At 37.7% G+C, this 23,677-nt stretch overlaps 2 protein-coding genes across 2 annotated transcripts; one reads left to right on the top strand and one right to left on the bottom strand.

Moving 5' to 3' along the window:
- Positions 1 to 8,299: 8,299 nt before the first annotated feature.
- LOC147860789 (U-box domain-containing protein 44-like) lies at positions 8,300 to 13,455 on the top strand. Its single transcript, XM_087323433.1, has 3 exons — positions 8,300 to 9,883; positions 10,864 to 11,164; positions 11,515 to 13,455. Exons 1-3 carry the CDS (start codon positions 8,666 to 8,668, stop codon positions 13,008 to 13,010), a joined length of 3,015 nt encoding a protein of 1,004 aa, XP_087179559.1. The 5' UTR covers positions 8,300 to 8,665; the 3' UTR covers positions 13,011 to 13,455.
- A 1,011-nt stretch (positions 13,456 to 14,466) lies between these two features.
- LOC147860788 (Glycine cleavage T-protein family) lies at positions 14,467 to 17,263 on the bottom strand. The gene is made up of 3 exons (XM_087323475.1): positions 16,652 to 17,263; positions 16,179 to 16,297; positions 14,467 to 15,190 (listed from the first exon to the last, which is right to left on the bottom strand). The coding sequence occupies exons 1-3, from the start codon at positions 17,228 to 17,230 to the stop codon at positions 14,644 to 14,646; spliced, it is 1,245 nt and encodes a 414-aa protein (XP_087179601.1). The 5' UTR covers positions 17,231 to 17,263; the 3' UTR covers positions 14,467 to 14,643.
- Between the last annotated feature and the right edge of the window lie 6,414 nt (positions 17,264 to 23,677).

The raw sequence follows: 23,677 nt of genomic DNA, 5'->3' as shown, positions 1-23,677 counted from the left end.
CCGCGGACACTTGATCTTCCTCTCCATTTCCCATTCTACAAGACTTTGCAAGTTCCGGAAATAGTCGAAAACTTCTCTTTTCCTTTCGATTAGGTAGATCCAGGTGTGCCAATTGTAGTCGTTGATGAAGGAGATGAAGTATTAGCTTCCACCAAGACTAACGTTTTGTGTCAGTCCCCATACATCCGAATGTATTAGATCGAGCTTGTTACGGCTCTGGTTTCTTTCGGTGGGGTATGGAAGCCGATGTTGCTTCCTGAGTTGGTAGGCTTCACATATTTGGGCCTTCCGACCACTGAATTTCGGCAATCCGAAAACAACCTGTTTCGATTGCAAGTCTTGAAGCCTTTGGTAATTGACGTGGCCAATCCACTTGTGCCACAGATTGATGTTCGACTCGATCTTCTGACCCTTTGCAAACAAAGCGGTGCCAACGTCATTGGTGACGAAGATAAACATCCTCCCGTCCTGACGCCCATGCGCGATGATCCAACCTCTTCTTCAATGAAGCAGCCGAGGTACGTAAACCACACATGCATCCCCTGCTCGACGATTTGCCCAACTGCCTTCAGGTTCTTTGTGATTTTCGGAACATGTAGTACGTTCATCAACTTTCCCTTTTGTCCGACATGGCTTAAAGGGACTTCTCTGACATGCAGAATCGGGTGAGTGTCATCTCCGGTTTCGACAACTCTCGGTTGCTCCAGGTTTTCCAGAAACGAAAACCACCCTTCATGGCTTCTCATGTGGTTTGATGCTCTAGAGTCAATGTACCACACTTACTCCGATTCGGAAGTGGTCTTCTTCATTGGGTTAGCCTTGTGTTTCATCACAAAGGCTGGCTCTTCTCCGGTCCTTCGGCGTAGTGTGAACTTTGCTGGTTTCCTTTTCTGGCCTTGCCGGATTCGGATTTATCCGAATCGGCACACTTCTTCCAACACTCACTCTCACTGTGGCCCTTCCGGCCACAATACCAGCATTCTAAGTCGGCCTTCGATTACCGGTTTCCGACACTGCCTCAACTCCCCTTGCTTGTGGAGGGTCCGGAATTGTTGTCGGGATTATCTCCGTGCCTCTAGTTCTAATCTTGCCGGTCGCTGCTATTGCGTGCTAACACACCACGTCCTCCACACCCACGGGGCCGATCCACCTCCATGTACAACATCCGGTTGTCCGATTTACTGGTCCTTGACCCACTCGCGTGGTTTTCTTCGACAATGAGCATCGATTGCAGATCAAAGAAAGACGGTGGCTTCTCCTGGGTGCAAATTGTTGTCCGGATCGGCCCCTACCGATGTGTTAGACCACCGAGGCAGATCTAGACCATCTCTTCCTCGTCCACCGTCACGTTGATAGAATCGAGCGCGTCGCAAATCTCCGTGATCTTCGTGGTGTAGACAGTGACCTACATGTCCCATTGCTAGATACTGTTGAGGTTTTGCCAAAGCTGCAACTTCCGACCTGTGGTACTTGTGACGAAAATCTTCTGGATATTTTCCCATGCCTCTTTCAACCTTTTGCATCTAATGTGGTCGAGCATCTGGTTGTGCACACAGGCCGTGAGGCAGTACATCATTCTACTCGCTCCTTGTTCCCATACTAGGAAGTCCTAGTGTGCCGAATCCGGCGCTACTACATTCGATCCTTCCATGTAGCTCCAATATCCGTGCCCCAGCAAGTACTGGTGCATTTTATATGACCAGAACGCATAGTTGCTCCGATCGAGCTTTTCCGTCAGACGGATGATCAGAGAACGAAGTGCCCGATATAATACCCACATCCTCCACAGTCCCCAAAAAAGAATTTACATAAAAACTATTTATTCTAGACAAATTGAGAGCGGTACTTCTTCAATTGGAACGTGAATAACAAGGAATCATGCATGCAAGAGAAAGTAGGAATATGCCACAAATTAGTAACTTCATATTTGAAAATTAGTTTCTCCCACTCACGCAATTCCAAACCTGAGATAGTAATAGAATATCCACCTAAACTATCAGTAGGGCTTTCAATCATGTTCCAATCACAACACATACACCAACGTTGTGCCACAGGAAGATCTTGTAATAACATATTCCAGTAGCAGAATTCGGAGCATATATACATTCAAAAAACCAATCAATTTTCCAGAAATAAGAATAAGCATATATTGAACTTTACCACCATGCAAGACTCCATTAGCTTGCACATGAGACTGCCATTGCATTCTAAGTGCAATACAAATACCACCTTGAGTACTAGAGGGTCCAAAAGCCGGAACCCATTCATAAATCCAACTACCATGTAGTAAATTTCTAATCGACACTACCCTTCGCGAATTAAGATGGTATTCTTGAAAACATAGCATATCAAGTCTACCTATAGAAGATAGAGTTAGTTCTTGATTCAAGTAACATTTTACTCTATTACAACAACTCGCACGTAATCCTTGAAGGTTCCAAGATAAAATGTTAAAATAATCTATATCAAGATTTAGATGGAGAAGACCTCTTATCAGTCAAAACTCCTTGTCTCTCCTTTTGAGAAGATGTTATTGCTCTTGTTAGTCTTTCTTCCACACAGGAATCCTTGAATAAATTTACACAATGGTCTTTATATACTCAATTTTTGTTATTCCCAAGTGCTTCTATAGTATCCTTCGCAGATGTATAACATAAGGCGACTGCCCAACCCCTGTTTGCAAAACAACCGAATATGATCGAGTATCTACCTTTGGATCGTTATGTTCAAAAAGGTTATAATTTTCTGAACTGACATTTTAACTTTCGTCAGAACTTGTTCTGGCATTGGGTCAATGACTGGAACAATTTCCAAAGGGGAAGTGGAAACCGGCATATCTACAGGTTTTCGCAAAGTGTCCATACTACATTCAGGCAATGCAAAGGGAGGGGGAATGACTAGAATAATCTCCGTAGATGGAGTAGAAATTGACATTCCTATATCTTGCCTCAAAGTGTCCATACTACATTCCGGTAGTGCAAATTGAGGGAGATTGAAGCGAAGCATATCAAAACTTTTCCGCTTCCCCACTTTACCTAAAGATGTATCAAAAGCCTTTTCTTGCTGAATTTCATGAGGCAACAAAGTAGTGACAACACTATTACTTTGATTATTCATAGCAGCAATAGGCTTGACATGGGCAGCCAAACGGTCTTTTGCCAAATAGCCAATTTTTTTACAAGAAAAACACAGGTTGTGCAAACCGAAATAAAGCACTTTCTAAATTTTCTGAAACATATTACCTTGCAACTTTGGAAGACGAATCCAATTAGGTAAAATTACATCCTTTTTACAGAGTAACTTGACAAACAGAGCTCCTCCTCTTTCGACAATGTCCCTAAACGTAGATGAGTTAACATGAAGAACTCTTCAAATTGTTGCCCCAAGTTTGTGAAGAACCTCCCTCCACTCCTTATCTAGGCCTAGAAAAACAACAGTACACATAAAGTATTCCATTGCATTCGTCTGTAGAACTGTCGTATCAAAACTGTGGGTCCATGGGAAAAAAAGAACCCATGCACATGAGATGTCTACCGAGTGAATGGAAAGGAGATTGTGAATAGAAGAATGATCTGCAAACTCCAATTGATAACAACATCAGCCCATTAGATGTATATCAATAATCTTATTGAGTTTTTCTTGTAACGCTACCTGAAGAAGATGACGGAGATCCCCTCTATTCAGTCATTTTCCCAAAACTTGGGCAACAAGCGAGCACTGCTCCAAGCGTTTGACTTCATTGAGGACAACAAGTTCATCCTCCGGTGCCAACTTAACATCGATAGTACCATCAATCATAGGAGAAGTAGGATCCGATTCATTGGATCGCTCCTTGGACGTTGACGACGATGGTGTAGACATAAAATATATTCTTGTCATGTATATGTAAGTTTCCCTATTTCCTAATCATTCCCTTTTCCCTTCCACTTCCTTCACCTCCCTTCTCCCCAACCACCATCACCACCAAGTCTTCTACTTCTACTTCTACTTCTTTGCCTAAGCTGTGACGGAAAAAAAACAATTTGGAAAGAAAGCAAACCTATTGGAAAAGTTGTTGCAGAGCAACAGAACGAAATTGTCTCCCAATGGTTGCTTTCCTTCTTATCTTGTGTAGGTAGGTAGGTTGTTTCGGTTTTAGTTTGGTTTAGTTTGGGGGGTCAATGTTTTGGTTTGGTTTAAACGATTTAGGGTTGCCAGTTAATCATTTTCTTAAATGTTTTCTTGAATATTTTTTTGAACAGCCTTCCTAATTCTAACATTTTAGGAAAAATCTTTAAATTCTGAAATATTAAAATTTTTATAATTTTAAAATTGACCTAACTTGAAACCGAAACCGAACCACAAAATCAATGTTTTAATGGTTTAATGGCTTGAAAATCTATAAAACCGTTTGGTTTGAGTTTGGATTTTTGGTAACAATTCAATTTGAATGGTTTTGGTTTAAATGGTTTCATGGCTTGATTTAAGTTTCAATTTTGACTCTTTCAAACCAATTTGTCACGATCACATAGGAACAAGTACAAACGTTCAAAAGCTTAGATGTGAGACAAAATGTTGGGGAACAATTGGTCAGACTAGTCAATTATGAAAATTTTGCATCAAACAAGTGTGGGAGATTGAGTATCACAATTTGATATAATGCTTTGCATTTGATGACATTTGTCTATGCTTTCCACACATCTTTGACCCAACAAATCTTGCACTGACTTTTCTCATTGACAAATGGTGCACTCTCAATTGTGATAATCATTAGTAAATTTCTTGAACATTTAGAGTTACTACTTATTTTCGCATGAATTATGTGAACACGTTACATTTTTGTCTCATAGATGATGTTTCACTTCTAAAGATGATAATAAAATCTCTCTCTCTCTCTCTCTCTCTCTCTCTCTCTCTCTCTCTCTCTCTCTCTCAAAGTACTTCTTAAGCAACATGGGGGTCAAGCAAGGATGCCCACTCTCTCCCACACCTATATGGTTTGTGCATCGATAAACTAGAAGAAATAACAAACAAACGTGCAAAGGAGTAAATGACCCAAAACTCATGCAAAAGCTAGTTTTTTACCGTTATATGTTGATGATGGCGTGTTATTTTCATATTCTTTGGATGATGTGCAAAATTACTTGCTTTATCGCAAACATTCTATCAAATCAAGAGGCTAAGAGTTAATATGGACAAGACAAAAATGATGGCAATAAAGACTATACAACCAAGACACTATGGTACTTCATATACAAGGGAGAACCATTGCTCGTGGTGCACAACTTCAAATATCTTGGTATTAATATCTAATTAACAAATTAGTGGAATTTATGATATGAATCTACACTTCAAGGAAGTTGGAATAGTCATGATATGCATGACAATCAATGCAACCAAAGTGATACTAGAGGATGGGAAGTGAGATTGATGTTATTCAATATTGGGGCAATCAAGGTGTTGTTGTATGGTGTGGAAGTATGGTGGTGGCAATATCTCACTTAGTGAATGGAATGAAATTGAGAAAATTCAAGTTTTGTTCTTGCATAAACAATTGGGAGTTAAATCCTCAACACCCTATCATATCATGTTATCATAAACAAGTGCTTGGCCTATATAGTGCATTAGAACTCCTTGTTTATCTCCTTAAACCTCTTTTGGATTTAAGAGAGGTTAGGATTAAGAGCTAAGTCAGTCAAGTCCTAATCTCTATCTCTTATATGGTGCTAAACCTCTTTGTATCAAGAAGAGTGGTTAATAATAAATTACCTCCTTTGTCTTCAACTTTTTTTATCATTGTGTGAGAGAGAGTGTGAGTGGTTAATAATAAATTCCTTCCTTTGTCTTCACCTTTTTTATCATTGTGTGAGAGAGAGTAAGGCAAGAGAGAGAGAGACATATTAAGCATTAATCCTTAAAGCTAAGTGAGTTAGTAGCTCGGAGGTGTTCTTAACCTCAATATATCCAACTATATTGTACTACCCCCATGAGCCTTGCCTCTCGCTCTCCAAGAGCTCTAACAATTCTTTAAGTCACTGACGTGAGTTAGGTGTTTAGATAATGTATGTCATCATGACACATTTATTAAGATATGCAAACCTAGTAGAGGATACATATCTCTTCTTTCTGGCAAGTTGAGCATATTAGGTATTTAATGAGAAGTATGATGACTTTTTAGACACACATGATAAGTGTCATACTTCAATCCTCAATGCTCACAATACATTATTTTCACATAGACAGATTTGTACTATAACACAATAACCTCTCTTCTTATGAAGGAGTCCCATAGGTCAAATTTGGCATCCTTGTGGATGATAAAAAAACTATTTTATTCTCTTTGCATTTGACTATTTGATTAGACTACCTTTATGACCTCTATGTGCCAAGAATAATTACGTTATACAATAATTATATACACTTCGTCAAACTACTTTAGTAAGTAGTGTGTACTTACTACATTACTTGTACGGAAATTCCATTGTGTAATCATTGAGCATCTCCAACTAATTGTGTATGTTATGCCTTCAACCTCGTGATGATTAATGGATACTATTCTCTATTAACTTGTATTTTAGCTGTTTCCTCACATTGATATTTAGTTGTATATCTCTCTTCATGATGGAGAGAACATCTCGTTGTACTCCAAGAAATACTGCAATATTGATGATTCTTGAATCTTGTTGCCATGGTGTTAGTTCTATTAATTTTTTCAATTAAGTAATAATTGTTATCCATTCTTCGGATTAAGAACCCAACAAGAACACCAACAATGCACATTTTGATGTAGAATAAGGAAGCAAGAACATTAAAGATATGTTTCTTCTATGTTTAGTTAGAAGTAGAATGTTAGGACATGCATAAATATTTGTTAAAAAGGAAAGACCTTTCCTTATAAAGTTCCTAACATACAATATTCCTCTGGTTGGCTCCGGATATTATTACAACAATAATTGTTTTACATTATCAAAAGAACGTATGAGTTTGTGAAACATACGATGTTTTGTAGTGCATTCTTAAAAATGCTATGCATTAAACATCTCAAAGAAGTTCATACTACCTTGTTTTAGGTGTGGACATAATGAGTTTTGCTTCTTCAAATGAAACAGTAATATGCATGAATGTGCAAAGAGAAATTCGTTGAGCCCCGGAACCTACATATGACTTTTTCCCAACTTAGATAGGGAAATGTGACGGACATCTTTAATGCTGCTGTACTTGAAATGAGTGGTCCATTGTGATGTATGCGTCCATGGGTGTATGTTTGGTACAAGGCACGTTGACGTTGTCCACATTAATTAGGGTTGTATTTCCGAGTTAATACGAACACAAGTATGCGTCATCGATTCGTATGCGTATGTGTCAATTAGACACACCCTAAACCCGGTACGAAATTCGTACTTTGAAAGATCTCGATAGGGATTCGTTGGACCGAGGAGAAGAACCCCCAACAAATCGAGCGAAACACGTTATATTCCGACACCATGTTTCGGACGTGGGAGGAACGGTGAAGTGTAACATGGACGAACGAGCATCAATCCATCGGGCTCGAAGGATCCTCCTCAGGTATATGATGATCCGAGGAGGCGGTTTGGATTCAATCAAATTGGCACCGATCCGATTCCTAATGTCCGGCCATTGGCAATTGAAATGCCGGGCGCCGGACATGGGGATCACCGATCCGATTCCTAATGTCCGGCCGGCCACCGATCCGATCCGTAATGTCCGGCCATTGGCAATCGAAATGCCTGCCGGTGGCCGGACATGGGGATCGAACCGGGGTCCAACAGGCAGAACAAAAAAAAAAATGCCCTGTTCTGCTCTGTTCTGTTCTGTTCTGCCCTGTCCTGTCCTGTCCTGAGTTTCATAGCAACTACCCAGTAATTGAGAATGGAGGGCCAGTCTTTCTTCTTGACTGCAGAGAAACTCTCTATTGCATGGAAGACATAGTCATATCCTCTTTATCTAATCTATATATAAATCTGCATATATTTATTTATTTATTTATTTATTTATCTATTTATTTTATTTATATATCTGGTCTTCTTCCCTTTCCTCAGAATTTGGGTTTTCTCCTCCCATCTCTTCCTCCCTGCTCTGCTTACCCCCATAGCCATTAATGCATGCCTAATGGACCAAGGCTTCGTGAACCTTTTCTGCAGCTTCACAGCTGGAAAGGTTGCAGAGAGTGGATCCTTTCCAGAAACCAGCCCTCTTCTTCTTCTTCTTTCTTTCTTGTGAGTAGGAAATTCTCTGTCATGGGGATCCGAATGCTCTGCAATTAGGATATTTAGGATTCTGTTTGAAATTTCAGCAGAAGTTAGGGTTTTGAATACAAATTTTAGGGATTTCTAGAACTTAGGGTTTGAGTGCACTTTGGGGCCATCCGGAGGTTATGTGTTGTAGCAATTAAACTGCCTTATAGAAGTTATGATAATACATGTGAGGATTTGCAGAAGCTAGCTTGGACAGAGTATCAGTCCTTGAAAAACGAGGATTTGGCCTCCATCTGTAAGTAAATAAAAACTATCTTCTCTATAAATAAGATTGGAATATAAGCGGATCAGATATTTGACTGCAGAATTAGGTTGAAAACCCTAATTCTGCAAAACTTCTCTCTCTTTTTGAGCTCTTATAAGCTGGGTGTGTGCTTATTAGTACGTATTGTTCAGCTAATGAAAGCAAAATGATAAGAAGTGAGAGTGGTAATGCTTCCGCTTTCGCAAGGTTTTTAGACCAGATCAATGAAGTAAGCGAAATTACTGAAAATGTGGTTGTTTGTCGGGATGCCTTCTATCAGCTCTCTTTATTTATGAAGAAAATCTTTTTGATTCTCCGAGAAGTTCAAGATTGTCTCAGACTTCGCATATCTTCAGTTTACATCTTCATACAACCGATTGAATTAGAAATAAAAAATGCGAAGGAACTTATCAACATTTGCTCAAGTAAGAGCAAATTTTATCTTTTGATTCTTTCGGGATCATATCGGCAACACATTCAAGAGATCTTCAGTTCTTTGGCTTCATCATTGGTTCAAATCTCGTCTGCTAATGTAGATCTGGATCTCAAATTAAAGGACAAAATCAAGATTTTATGTAAAGAACTGCAAAGCATTGAAGTTAGGTTATCTGAAGAAGAGAATGATCTGATGATTGAGATAGATGGGTTGAGCTCCGGAGACTGTGATGACCCTAAGCATTCAAGTGAACTTATTCGAAAAATGGCTATGGTGACTGGGGTTTCTCCAGATCCTTCTTCTCTTAGGCATGAGTATAAAGAATTGAAAAGGGAGAAAGAGATGACGTTGTCTAATATTCGTGAATCAGATGTGATTCGACTTCAACGTGTTATTGCTGTTCTTAGTTCTGCTAATGGATCAGGTTCAGAAATAACTCAGATAGCCCGACAATACCAAGAACAAAGACAAAGTCTTGATAGTGACCTAATATCGCCACTTCAAACATTTTATTGCCCAATCACACAAGAAGTGATGGAAAATCCCGTTGAAATCGAATCAGGACATACATTTGAAATGTCTGCAATACAAAGATGGTTTGATGAAGGTTATAAAGTGTGTCCCATCACAAAGATGGAGCTGAAAAACTTCTCTTTGAGGCCCAATAGACTGTTGAAGGAATCCATTGAAGAGTGGAAAGATATCAACACAGTTAAAAAGATATCAAAATTTGTTAGAAAGTTAAGCTTGGATGAAGAAGAAACAATGCAAAAGACATTACTTGAAATTCAGTCCGTGTGTGAAGAGAAATCTATTCATAAGTATTGGATTGCTACTGAAGGTTTGATTCCATTGTTGGTAAAACTTCTTGGAACAAGCAAGCGTGAGGTGCGAAAACAAGTTCTTGTGACGTTGAGTGCAATAACTGCTGACAATTCAGAAAACAAGGTAAGGTTTTGGAAATAGTGTTCAATACATGCTTTTATCACTTATGATCCAGTATGCTACGCACACTTTTTCTTTACTAGAATGGGCCAAAATTTCCTTTTCATGCATGAAATAATAAAAGGCTATGAAAAAATCCCACAATATATAGAGAGACTAGTACTTGATACTGGGTCATCCACAGCATCAGTATACACTCCCCGTTATAGCAGGTTGGCTTTTTGGCAGTACAGATTTAGCTTATGCCGTTTCAACTCATTAGAACAGGTTGATGAATTAAACAAACCGTTTTAGGTCACGTGAATGGCTCTAGATAAAACTCATCCAATTTTCACTGTTAGATGGTTTGCTGTGCATGGATTAGCAGTACCTACTGTTTTCTTCCCAGGTTCTATATCAGCAATGCAATTCATTCAGAAATAGTTTTTACTTGAGTTTGATTGTATGTAAAAGATCGTTGGGCCAAGCAGGTTCTCCGTAATAGTTGTGTCCTGTACCCCTAGCTAATTTTGCTTGTCCTGTTTTTAAATATTTCTAACCAAGTGCAAAAACTTGACTGCCATTTCTGTGAATGATATTTTAATTAATGTTTTGCTGTGTTTAGTTAATGTGGATAATAGCACACATTCTCTGGTGTAGCATCTTTTATGCTCTCTCAGGCAATATGGATATTTGCTATACAATTTCCTAAATGAGGAATCAAGATGTTTCTGATACAATTTTATGTCATTATATAACAGTTGTTGCAATGTAATGCTTGTTCTATATGCTCTGTCTCTTCTCTGTTTGTCTCCTACTTATTTCTGTTTTATATCTAGATTGCAAACAGCATAAATTATTTTATGTAGCAATTATCTCACTCACAGACACCGCAAATCTTTACGACTTGATTTTCCATGTAACTCAGGATGTAATTACTATTTGATTCCATATATCTTGAAAAGGAACTTAGATGTTTCCAATATCATTTGATGTTACTGTAGGTTGCTCTATGTAATGCTGGTGCCATAGAGTATGTGGTGCGATCACTAGCTAGGGATCCAGGTGAGGCAAGACATGCAGTATCCTTACTTTTGGAGCTGTCGAAAGAAGAAAGTTTGCGAGAAAGGATTTCTAAAGTTCAAGGCTGCATTTTGCTACTTGTCACTATCACTAATAGTGAGAATACACCCGCTGCTGCCAACGCGAAGGAGCTCTTAAAATTGTTAGCAAATACTAATGATAATGTTATACAGTTGGCAAATGCCAACTACTTCAAGCCACTTGTGCAGTCCCTTGGTGAAGGTAACCCAAAATTTCTTATCTTCTCTCTCTTTATAGTATATCTTAAAAGATTTTTTTGTTTAGAGGGCCCAAATTGATCCAGCCAATTACAGTTATCTAGTTTCTGTAGTGATTTGATTGATTGGTACTGCACAAGATTTTTTAGTTCTACCAAAACATAGTTTAATGCATAATGTGTTAATTAAAATCATAGAATATAACAAGGTTATAAATGTCAAACTGCATACATTATATGATAGAAACGTAGGTAATACTAGAAAGTTGATGAGTCCATATGTGTGTTGAGCACTAATGTATGTGTCGTGATTTCCTGTGCAATGTGATGAGCAAACTTCATATGGGTTAAATAGGATCGCCTGCAACTCAAGTCACCATGGCAAGTACCTTGGCAATGATGCAGCTGTCAGATCAGAGCAGGGCCCTATTGGTTCAAATGGGGGTTCTATCGCCACTTATCAAAATGCTTACTATTGGCGACATAGAAAGCAAATCTTCTGCCCTTGGAGCTTTAAAGAACCTCTCAACTTTATCTGAAAACAGAGATCCAATGATTCAAGGTGGAGTTATGCAGCCTTTATTCGATATTCTCTTCACTGTGAAATCTGTAGCTGCAATTATAAAGGAGCATGCAGCTGCAATTTTTGCAAACTTAGCTATGTCAAGTCAATCACTTAGTATACCAGACTTATGGGGAGCTCAGAAAGATACAGATGAAGCCATTTTGCAACTTATGACACTCATTAACTTTGCTGGGCCAAATACACAAAGTCATGTGCTCAGAGCTCTTTTCTACATTTGCTCACATTCAGCATCTACAACATTTAGGGAGACTTTGAGGGAAGGTACATGCATTCAGGTACTAGCTCGCCTTATCAATGACAAAGACACAGACGTGCGACTATATGCCCTAAAACTTTTGTTCACATTGACTAGAGACGGGGGAGATGTATTGTCAAAGGAGTTGACAGATGATTCTTATAAAACAATGGTAAGTCTTTTTTCTTCAGACTCATTGGAAGAAGAAAAGGTTGCTGCAATGGGCATACTTGGTAATCTTCCATTGCATAATAGAGACGTCACGCAAAAAATGCTTGAAACCGGAGTGCTGTCTTCAATCATATCTATTCTCGAGAAATTTTGCTCAAGAACTTCAGGAAGAAGCAACACCCAACTTGTTGAGAATGCTTCATGGGCATTGGTCCGATTTACTCTTCCCACAGATATACAACTCCAGTTGTATGCTGCAAAATCCAATGTGATTTTTACATTGGTTAATCTCCTTGGTTTTGGCACTCCTGTAACTAAATGCAGGGCAGCCATGTCTCTTCAGCAATTATCTGAAAGCACTCCAAAACTATGTAAGCCTTTAAGGTCATCTCAAGGATGGTTCTCATGTTTTATGCCACAGCAAGCTCTGGGTTGTATTCTCCATAAAGGACCTTGTTCAGTGAATGAAACATTCTGTTTGCTCGAAGCAAAGGCAATATCTCCTCTTATCCAAGCTTTGGAGGATAAGGATGAGGAAATAGATGATGCGGTCCTAGGCGCTCTCATCACTATTGTTGCTGATGAATACTGGGAGAAAGGAGCAGATATCATTGTAGAGCATGACGGTGTGAGGCCTATTATTAGAAAGCTCACCATAGGAAACTCTAGCGTGCAAGAGAAGGCATTATTGATTTTGGAGAAGATATTAAGAAAGGAAAGTAATAAGATGCAATTTGGTAGTATAGCACAGATGCCACTTGTATCCTTGACACAAGAGGGGACATCAATAACAAGGCCACTGGCAGCCAAAATCTTGGCACATCTAAATATACTTCATGAACAATCAACGTATTTTTAAGGATGTATATATATTGTAGAAGGTTTTGTGGCATATTTACGGTATTCATGAGTTCTCCAGCTACCGGATGGCAATAGTTATATTAACAGGTTTTCTCAATTACTCTGCATAAGTGCATTCATTGTACAAAGACCCAAGGAATATCTAATGGTGCTCTCAAATTTGTAGTGTCTGTATGCTGCCTCCTCAGTCCATTGAGTATTATCTTATTGGCACTTACATTCTGGAGATATCACCACCGATGTATCGTCCTCGACTTTTGTATATGCTCAACACTCACATAGAGTTACTACATCCAGTTCTTTATTATTGATGAGATTCCTCTTTGATGGAAACGCCAATGTAACCTATCAAAATTCAACACTCACACAGTATTACTTTATCATCTTATTTTTTTATTATTGATGGTGCATTCCTGATTGATGGAAACATCCAATGTAAACTATCATTTAGCTTATTTAAAATATTCATGTTTAAAACAAAATCTGAAGCATCCATTTCTTAACATCTTACTCACTACCTCTCTGGAATTTATTCAACCAGGAATGTAGCTCATGATCACGTAATCTTGATTTCCTTTTAAATGGAATTGATTTAACTGGAAATATAGCTCATGGTCAAATAATCACAATTTCCTTTGAAAATATCTGACCTAAGCATCTTTGTTAGAACATTGAATAGGAAGAATGTAAAGGACTTAGGGAAAACTTCAGTTTGTTTCACTGAAAGTCAGAATTACAATTCAAAAGAAATAATTCAAGAGCTTAAAAATTGTAACAGTTTTTCAGAAAGTCCATAAAGTAAAATCCCAAAAATACCTTTGCTGGTAATGAAACCATATGATACATTGAGCTTCATTTGCCAATCACATTGTTCTGGATGATAAAGCCATATAATGTTATATTGTGTCGAATTGAGTTCAAAACAGTCTCATCTGGTTACAGAAGCTGGTATCTCTCAAGGTTGTGGGAAATAAAATATTGTTGTGCACAAAAACCAAAGTTATTACCAACGTTTCCTAAACTGCAAGATAAGCATTCAAGTGCAATGTTATGTCTATTTTGAGACATTGGTTCTCAATATCTCTATCTTAATCAATGCTTTCTTTATTGTGGCACACATCATTGTGATTATGCATCTAAATACTGATAAATTGTATTTGCCTAATTCGCATTTCATAATGTTGTTCTTAGTAATGATGTAGTTCTCATGTGCCTTAATCCGAACTGTTATTAAACTTGGATCTATTGAGCATAAATTCCTGGTTGAATAAATTCCAGAAGTAGCATAAATTTAAGTTCAAGCCAATGGTGTCCTTATTGCTGGTTAATTCCAAAAGGATCTACAAGATTGTCTTATTTCAAGCGTATATGATTTACTGCAAGACGCCAAAGATTTCTGTCAATTTGTCATAGAATGTCATGCCATTATGCTGTTCCCAAGTTAACTCATGGTGGAAAATTTTGAAATTTGTCATATTTCAAAAGCACAAGGCATTGTTTCAGAGCTCTTTATCATTCATTACAGCTCAAGAAAGGAGAGAAACAAGATGAGCTCTCCCCAACTTATAGGAGATTACAAATGAACATTAACAGAAAGAAACAAAACAACCATTTGAAGATATGCCAAGGATTTATTCAGGCTTGTAGTATTTGCTCGGAACAAAAGGCATCTTGGTGATAATGGCATCACTCAACTTACCTCGCACAGAGACCTTGAGTTTGGTCCCATTCTTGTGGTTACCAGAAGCAACATAACCCATGGCTATATTCTTCTTAAGACATGGGCTAAACCCACCACTAGTAACCTCACCAATAACTTTATCGGAAAGATCAAGGATCTCACTGTGACCACGAGGGGGGGCACCAGTCGCTATGAGCCCAACCCGACGCTTAGTAGGGCCATCTATAAGTTGTTTTAAGATTATATCAGCACCAATGAATCCTCCTTCAGCACGCCTCCTTTTGCTAATAGTCCAAGCCAATCCAGCCTCGATCGGTGTGATGTGTTGCTCAATGTCGTTTCCATAGAGACAAAGCCCTGCCTCAAGCCTTAGACTGTCTCTGGCTCCGAGCCCTGTTAGCCTTACCTTCCCCTCTCCTTTCTCCATTATCGCCTTTGTCAAATCAAGTGCGGTCTCTGATGGGACTGAGATCTCAAAGCCATCTTCTCCAGTGTACCTAAACATATATATATATATATAGAGAGAGAGAGAGAGAGAAATTACATTTTGGATGTCAAGAAAAAGTCATGGAAGAAAGAGGAAGTGTAAGATACACAAATATAAACCCTCCTATGTATTAGACCTCACTAATTACAAATTGCTTTTCACTCTATGTATTTGATTCAGTCCACTTAAATGTCCAACCAGAAGCCCATTGTTTAATTCTTTCCACACATAGCTAGCTATTATTCATTTTAATGCTTACATGTGAGGATAGCACTTGAATGAGCAAGATGCCAATGAATAAGAGAGGGAGACACTAAAAGGTGTATATGAATACATGTAATCTGACACTTAAATGTATTAGAATAGTGTTATACAAACATCAGCTTTGTTCACCGTTTATTTATAATTAGACCTTTCAAAGAGGAATTTCACGTTGTATTCTGTGTGAGTTCAGACTGTCCACATTTCTCAAGGCATGTTTCCTATACTTCCAGGTTACTCACAAAGAGTACAAGACGTTACATATCTCTGACAATTAGCTATATCTAAATTTCCAATCTTTGCAAAACATATCAATATATAAGGACACTTTTCCAGTGCTGTTAGCAATGAAGAGTACAACATGAAGTGCGTATGCGACCCCCATAAACCTCACTCATAGAAAACCCTAAGTTGACATTATAGAAAAATACCAAAAATATCCCTCACCTGTTGGATATTTACCAGAATGCCCTAAGTAAATTGAAAGCTTGGTAGTAGTAAATTTTCTACAGTAGAGGGATAGGTAAATTTAGGGATGGTTTGGAGTCTTCCCTTGATTTTAAAACATTCCTCAGAGGCCAAATATGACCGATGGAAACAAAAGAAACATTTTCAACTCATTTCTGTGGGGCTGATCAAATATTTTGAACAAGATAAATAGATGGATAAATTATTAACATCCACTGGAGGCCAAATACAAGAGAGAGAGAGAGAGAGAGAGGTAGAGAAAGTCATACCCAGTTCTTGTGAGGAAGCATTGAGTGCCATTTATGTCAAGGATTCTGAAGTCACTGAAATAAACTTTGCTCAGATCTTCCTTTACGAGATGCTGAAGAACTGGTGCGGCAAGGGGACCCTACAAATGCAAATAGCCCCAAGAATAAGTAGAAGCTAAGACTTTAGATCAATCCAAGAAGAGGTATTGTATCGTTAAATAATATTCGCAAGTAAGAAGATAAGATTTTCAATGAATCCAAGAAGAGATCGTCGTCATTGCTGCCAACATACGAGATCCTTAAATAAAAAGCTAGGGCATTCAATAAAAAGCTAAGAAGATCACCGAGCACAAGTTAAGATATTTGCGAAGAAATGTGGCCAGCATTTCAAGTAGAGAATTTTCAACATTAAAAAATACAACAAAAAAATGAAGGGTGGACTATAAATCTTTAACACAAGAAAGCAGAAAGCAGAAAAGAAGTAAATCCCTTACTTGTAATGCAAGGAGAGATCGTTCATCATGGATGTGCCACTTCACATCTCCACCCTTAGCTTGGAAAAGTTTGAGATGAGACTCAATATGAGCGAGATCTTTCTCTCGGCAACCCGCATTCACAACAATGTAGATATGATCATCTTTAACTTTGGTAATAACGGTGTCATCAATGATACCACCTTTCTCATTGGTAAAACAGGAGAGAGATCCTGTGCCAGGGGCAAGGGCAGTGATATCACCAACCACAAGTTTTTCAAAAAAAGGAATAGCATCTTTCCCTTTCAAGCTCAAGCCACACATATGAGACACATCAAAGAGACTTCCATTGGATCTACAATTAAGGGTAGAATCCATGATAGAGTCTTTGTATTGGATGGGCATACTCCATCCAGCAAAAGGAACCATTTTCCCACCATTCTCCACATGGTAGTCATAGAGGGCAGTTTTCTTCAGTGAGGATGCATCCACATCAGCATATCCACGAGTGTACAAAACAGATGGGTTGAGGATCACCTGTTGTGAAGAGATGGTTGTTCTTGATAAGAGTTTGTTCACATGGGAAACAGCTTTCTTCATGATGAAATTTGGATGAAAGGGGTTCTAGGATGCTCTGTTCTCTCCCCTGACTTATCGATCAGAATGCAGAGAGGAACAGGGTGAAATCAATCCACACGAGCTACAGAGAAAGAGAATGCTTTGTTTTTTGGGCGGTTCAGATAGAAACCGGATGTGGGTCGATGCAAATCTGGCCGTCCATTCACTGTATCCACTATCTCTACTAGTGCTCTGTTCCTTTTTGCTCTGTTTCTTGGGGGGGTCCTTTTTTGTTCTAAAAAATGAGAGGTAAGAAATGCAAGAAAGGCCTTTTGAGGATGAAGTTTAGATAAAGAGAAGAAAATGAGCCTCACCTCCTCTTTCCTTCCTTCACATCCATGATTTTGTCCGAGAGACCTTAGCCTCATCCCTCGATTATCTATATGTCTCTCTCTCTTCTCCGCCAATGCTTGTTAGTTAAGTTACATTAAGTCACTATCTGTACTCTGCTCTCTCATGGCTCTCACACTGCTTTGCTTGAAAAAGGTGGTTTTGCGAACATATACATACATCGCCTGCCTGACCTGACCTGACTTGACTTGACCTGCTCCCATCTATCGGCCCTCGGCTTGTATGTCTCATTACAATAGATCACATCATTTGTGTGTTGTTAAACAAGTGTTGCAACCATACACACGTGCGCCCATTACCCATCATCCCCCACACTCTAGATGACCATGGTCTACCTGCATACATTTGGGTTAAATCTGGTTGCATACATTTGGGTTAAATCGCCCAGATTTGTGGATAGCAATTCTCGCCTCGTCGACATATGGATGGGATTCCATTTTAACATGAAACTCTAAATTGAGTACTTTTTCCTCATGGGCTTGCTATATTTGTATGATAAAGGTATGAACGCATCGCGTAACACGCCCCATAACCTCTCTCTTGCTCATACCTTGTTTGTCACACTAGTAGTAGGGTGAATATAGATAAGGAAATTGGCTTCACTAACTAAACTCTAAGATGAGAGAAACAAGTTTTATGAAACTTGCGTTTTATTACAAACAATGTTGGTGAAACTCTAACTAAGAATGAATTTGCTTTGGGTAGTTATTAAGGATCTATTCTTGTTATGAAGGGGCCCTAAATGTTGATAATTCAAAGCGGAATAGGTTTTTGAGTGGTCGCCCATCGCGATGTTGGCACTAAATTTGCATCATTAATTAACTACCCTATTTGGTCTAACCATCCAAATCATTGTTGTTTTAGAAGACATTTAGTCAATCAAATTAGAAGCAGCCTCACAACTTGGCACCAAAGTCGACAACACATAGATGGCTTTAGTACTCTTAAGTTATTTGTTTCCACTTGATTTTGTTCAATGAAATCTACCACAATGTTGAAATCTTTTAACATGATTCGTTACTAGTTTCTTGTGGATAACAATTTGGAAGGCAATTTCAACATGACCATGGTCCATTAAGGAAGGTGGCTATCAATAACACATCTTCCCAATACTTATATTAGTATTGAAGCCATATTGTCTATATCCACAAAAAACCACTACATGTTTTTTAATTGCATGATTTACTCATTACAACAAATTCATCTACCAAACTGCATTATAAAATAGTTGCATGGCTCATTCTTAGTGAAGGTACTCCTACACAAGAAGCTAATTACTCTAAATTATCAAGGTCAATCCATTTCATAATTGACACACATGGAACCTCTAAGGTTTTGAAGCAAAAAATGCTTGACATTTGAGTTAAGATAATTATAATTGATTGAAACAAATGAAAAGGGGCATGTGCATACATGTCTCCGTAGTGCCACTCTCAAGGAATCATATTGTTGTCGTGATCAATATCTCAATAGGTATCTTTATGTAGGAGACAATGGTCAATGACATAATTATTAATGATATATAATAAAACCTCATGAATAGAAGATCGAAATGATCAATATTGATGTAATTCAGGTTAACTTTATTTTTAGAAAGTAGCTGATGTAACCATATTAATTTTTTTAACCCTAGACATCAATGATGAAATTGATCATATTGAAATAATGATCAGTGTAGCTTGGAACATGGAACATCTTGATGCTAGTTTCCACTCAAATAACTGTAAGGGAAACGGAAAGACATATATTTCACACTCTTTTAAATGATATGGTCCAGACTCCTTTTTAATATCTATATCCAAAACAAAGTGTTTTTCATCATTAATATCCCTCCTTCCCCCTTGTCACTAGATTCATATTTTTACAATCGACAAATATTCTCTTCTTTAATATCATTAGATTCGTGTTTGTAAACAGATAAACTATTATAGTTCAATGTCTTCTTTTTAATACACATATTTTTGTTACTATGGCAAAAAGGACAAAGATATTCCATTTAATCCAAAAATTTCCATTACCAATTCTTATTTGGAGTAGAACATACTTAACTAGTTAGAATATGCTACCTTAAGTGGCATTCAAAATATGGTCGAGTCCATAACATGAGCACCTTATAATTTAGGCGACTAATTGATGGGTCAAATGTTATGGTTCCAAGTAGTAAAATTTACTGAATCTAATGTCACCATATTTATGAGACAATTGAGTCACTCAAGGGCTTCGAGCCACCTTGCAAAGTCGACATAACGTATATGCAAACACATGCAAATGAACCAAACCTAATCCTTAGCATGCTTTAAAGTAAAAAGTGTGGAGAAACTTCAAAGTAGTCTCAAGGTCTTCTTTAAATTCCCAACAATGCCTGAGTTTTTGTGATTTCCTGGGTCGATTCTTGAAGGGAGTAAATTATGAATGAATTGATGAAATAATTGCATAAGGGTGAAGGGGTTGTGTTATTCCCGATCCTTACAAGCTTTCATGATTTCCCCTATCGTGACCACCGTTGGGATTTGACATGCAACCTATTGTTTCATGGGACGTGTAGTGTTATTCTAAAACATGCCAATCTTATTGGAATTGTAAAATATTTAACTTGGTTGTCCATTAACATTCTAAAATCTTTGTTAATTGTCCAAAGGTACAAACATAAGATATATTCATAAATCACAATAATAGTATTAGATTGTGCATGCAATTCGTTTTTCATAGCTTGTTATTAAAAAAAATGTAAAAGTGACTAAAAACCTTGTTGATGCAATACAACGAGAAAAATATATTAACTAGAGAAGCATCATAATATATTAGAGATATTTGATGACATTCCCATGCATATTCATTTATCAACATTATGCTATTGTCAATGATCCAATTCCTCTCTTCTTCATATCCTTCCAAACTTCAAAATATTCGCCCCATATAGCCTATTCCAGGTTAGTCTCATTTCATGTATTGGCGTTCACAAACATCGATAAACTTGAATCTTTAAGACAATTGGTTTCAAAATTTATTCTTGACAAGATTCATCTCAGAAATTTGAAGTTTGATGAGTTGGTTCCATGGGCAAATAATATTATTTTTTATCCTCAATAAGTAATGTTTGGTTTGCTACGGATGAAAATTTACAACCAATTGTTAGTAGGAGAGAAGGCGTTTCCCCATAATTACCGACGATCCTTCCATTGTTGCCTTAATTCATGAATCATTGCTATGGAGTTACAAAAGAATAAATTGCTTGGCAATATATATATATATATATTGCACATATTTCTATATGCTATTTATTTCTAAATCATGATATCAACTAACTAGAAACCTACATGGCAGACTATAGTCATGAGTCATGACTCGTGATTGATCAATGATGATGACTTATGTACATATAGCTATGTATATACATACCATTATCCTTAAATTTTATAATGTATGTTATGTTTCGGACGAGCATTTCAAAAGTTGCTTCCCCCTTTATCCATGTTGATGTGTACAAGTTTTCCATTGAAGTTGTGTGAATCTTTCAAAAAACAAAATACATGTCATGTAATTTGCAATAGCACATGAAGACATTAGGGCCAAATTCACCACTTACATCCATCGAAATGCATTGTTTCTTTTTACCTTTTCTTGTTATGTCACTTTCCATCTCTATAATACATACCTCCTTTCGTGAATTAAGTTAAGTATCCATCCGCCTTTCTAAAGTTGGATCCTCTCGCTCACACAAAAAAGGATAAAACATGCATTATGTAAAATAATGAGCCACTTGAAACTGTGGAAAGCTTTAAATATCTTGGCCTTGAAGTTCCCTCAAATAATATATAGAACGAATTTGGACTTGTTGGATATAGGGGAAAAGAGAGCCTATTATCCATTTGAAAACATATGTAATAGTGAAGAAATCAAATGTTTGGTCCTCAAGACCTACCTTTTCAACAATTTGGTGACAATAGGACTTCTCGATGGGGTCAAAGTATAGGGCAAATAACATCCCTAAGTTTGCTAGGAAAGAGTTTGAAAATATGCAATAGCATTTTCGTAAAAACTTTCTCCAAGCTGAGAAACAAACATTATACACCATCCTACTCTTGAGAAAGCATCACTTTCCATCGAGATCATGGTCATGGAAAGAGTTGTAGAGTATAAGTTTCGCTGCTTACGACTCAAAAAAGTCCCTCACATTGATGACAAAATGGTTGAATGCAACATATGAAAAATGGTTTGGAATATGGGATGCAATGCACTTGATTCATATGCATCAACAGATTCCTCGGTGAGTGAGGCATTTTTTGTGAGGCCAATGTATCATGACATGGGAAAATTGTGGAAGCTCATGCTTCACACTTTGCCAATTCGGTGCACCCACAATCACACATTGCACTTCTTGATTGCGATGCTTATTAGTAAAATTCTCAACCATCAAGAGTAACCACTCGATCCCAAATCTGCTATGTAAAAATGAAAATCTCTCAGTCTCTTTGTCTCTCTCTAGAATTGCACAAGAAGTAGGCAAAAGGATCCAAAATTGCAAATTTTTGCCTTCTAATTTAATGACAATTATGGAAAATTAAATTGGAAGATGGGATGCAACACATTGCTTCAGGATGCACCAAAGATTCCTCTGTAAAAGGGGTTTTTTTTGCAATGCCAATGTATCATAACATGGGAAAAATGTGGAGTCTCATGCATCGCACATTATACTACATATGTTGCACCTAACTACAAAACCATATTTCTCTTCGAATGGGGAAGCTGCACACATCAATAATTGTAAAAGCCCATCTCGTAACTACCATCCAAACCATTGCTTTCGTATGACTTAATTCCTGTTTATTTCAATGTGACATGAGGCATTGGGTCACAGGTGATGAGACTAGACAACCATGAACAAGTTTATCTAAGTATCACACTTTGATTACAAACACTTTGTCTTTGATCACATTTGACTACACTTTCCTCACATCTTCAACCAAACCCAAACCTTGAACAAATTTCTCTCACAATCATAATATGCATTCTCAATTGTGCCATTCATTAGTATCACATATATTCCATAAAAATGTTATATTTTTTTGTCTCATAGGTCATATTTGAACTCCGAAGATGACAATATAATCTACCTACCTATCTATTTGTATGTGTGTGTGAATGACAATCTCAAATTAACAAGGACAATTTGTGGTTTCTTCGATTTCAATTGACAATTGCCGACAGTTTAAAAATTTGTTCCTATGACATTGTGTCAGAACATTAGATTCTATTAAAGATAATGATGAGATTGGGGATAATGGGGGTGAGATCTGAGATACTTTCAAAGCCTTTAAGGATGATACGATTCCATCTCCTTTTCAGAGTTAAGGGATGCTTTGGCGGAATTTGGATCGATCTCTACATGTGCATCTTTTGTTTTTTTCCATAAAAATTATGCTCCATTGGTATTAAAATTAAAAAGGCCAGAGACACTATACAAATAGAATATAATATTTTCCATCTCTACAAGTATCATCAAAGAAAGGACCAAATATAAGTGATGGCATTTGGCAAGATAAGGATAATTATAATCTATGAAAACAAATCTCTTGCCAATAACACCTTTGCTATACCACATATAAAGGGGATATACTCGGGAACCCTACCATCAATCTCCCCATAACCATACTCAACATATAAACAAATTCCCGTAGTCCAAGAGAATACATTTCTTGTTGGTAGTCATGCTCAACATACCCTGGTTGTCCACCTTGTTTGTTGGTAGTCCTGCTCAACATATATACCCTGTTTGTCCACAAGATATTGCTTTTGACAAATTTTTGTACATCAAGGCCTTCTTCATCTGTTGTAGTTGAAGACACCAAAGCAGCCCATGATGCACATGCCGCTTGAGGTAAAACATGATTGGCCGCCTTGGACAACCCCCATCTATCCTCTCCTATGTCGAAACGACCATGTATTGAATCTCCATACCATCAACACTCTGGTTTATCACAACCTTCACATTCTCACAACAGCCATGCGCCAGTTACACCACAATCATCTACCCACTCATGATAGTTAGCTTCGACCCCCCCACCATCTTCATTCATC

The sequence above is a fragment of the Azolla caroliniana genome, unplaced genomic scaffold, assembly GCF_043228905.1.
Source record: "Azolla caroliniana isolate FFs.n. ecotype wild unplaced genomic scaffold, voAzoCaro1.0.p SCAF_8, whole genome shotgun sequence".
Classification (NCBI taxonomy): Eukaryota; Viridiplantae; Streptophyta; class Polypodiopsida; order Salviniales; family Salviniaceae; genus Azolla; species Azolla caroliniana.
The sequence above is the reverse complement of the archived record's forward strand: the minus strand, read 5'-3'. Positions and strand labels throughout refer to the sequence as shown.

What these genes read in the sequence shown, in the direction of transcription:
- LOC147860788 (XM_087323475.1), bottom strand. Translation starts at nt 17,230, where the DNA reads ATGAAGAAAGCTGTTTCCCATGTGAACAAACTCTTATCAAGAACAACC. An exon ending in GATCTCTCCTTGCATTACAA is followed by an intron (nt 16,298 to 16,651) that starts GTAAGGGATTTA and finishes TTGCATTTGTAG; the next exon opens with GGTCCCCTTGCCGCACCAGT. An exon ending in TGCTTCCTCACAAGAACTGG is followed by an intron (nt 15,191 to 16,178) that starts GTATGACTTTCT and finishes ATATATGTTTAG; the next exon opens with GTACACTGGAGAAGATGGCT.
- LOC147860789 (XM_087323433.1), top strand. Translation starts at nt 8,666, where the DNA reads ATGATAAGAAGTGAGAGTGGTAATGCTTCCGCTTTCGCAAGGTTTTTA. An exon ending in CTGACAATTCAGAAAACAAG is followed by an intron (nt 9,884 to 10,863) that starts GTAAGGTTTTGG and finishes ATGTTACTGTAG; the next exon opens with GTTGCTCTATGTAATGCTGG. An exon ending in TGTGCAGTCCCTTGGTGAAG is followed by an intron (nt 11,165 to 11,514) that starts GTAACCCAAAAT and finishes TGGGTTAAATAG; the next exon opens with GATCGCCTGCAACTCAAGTC.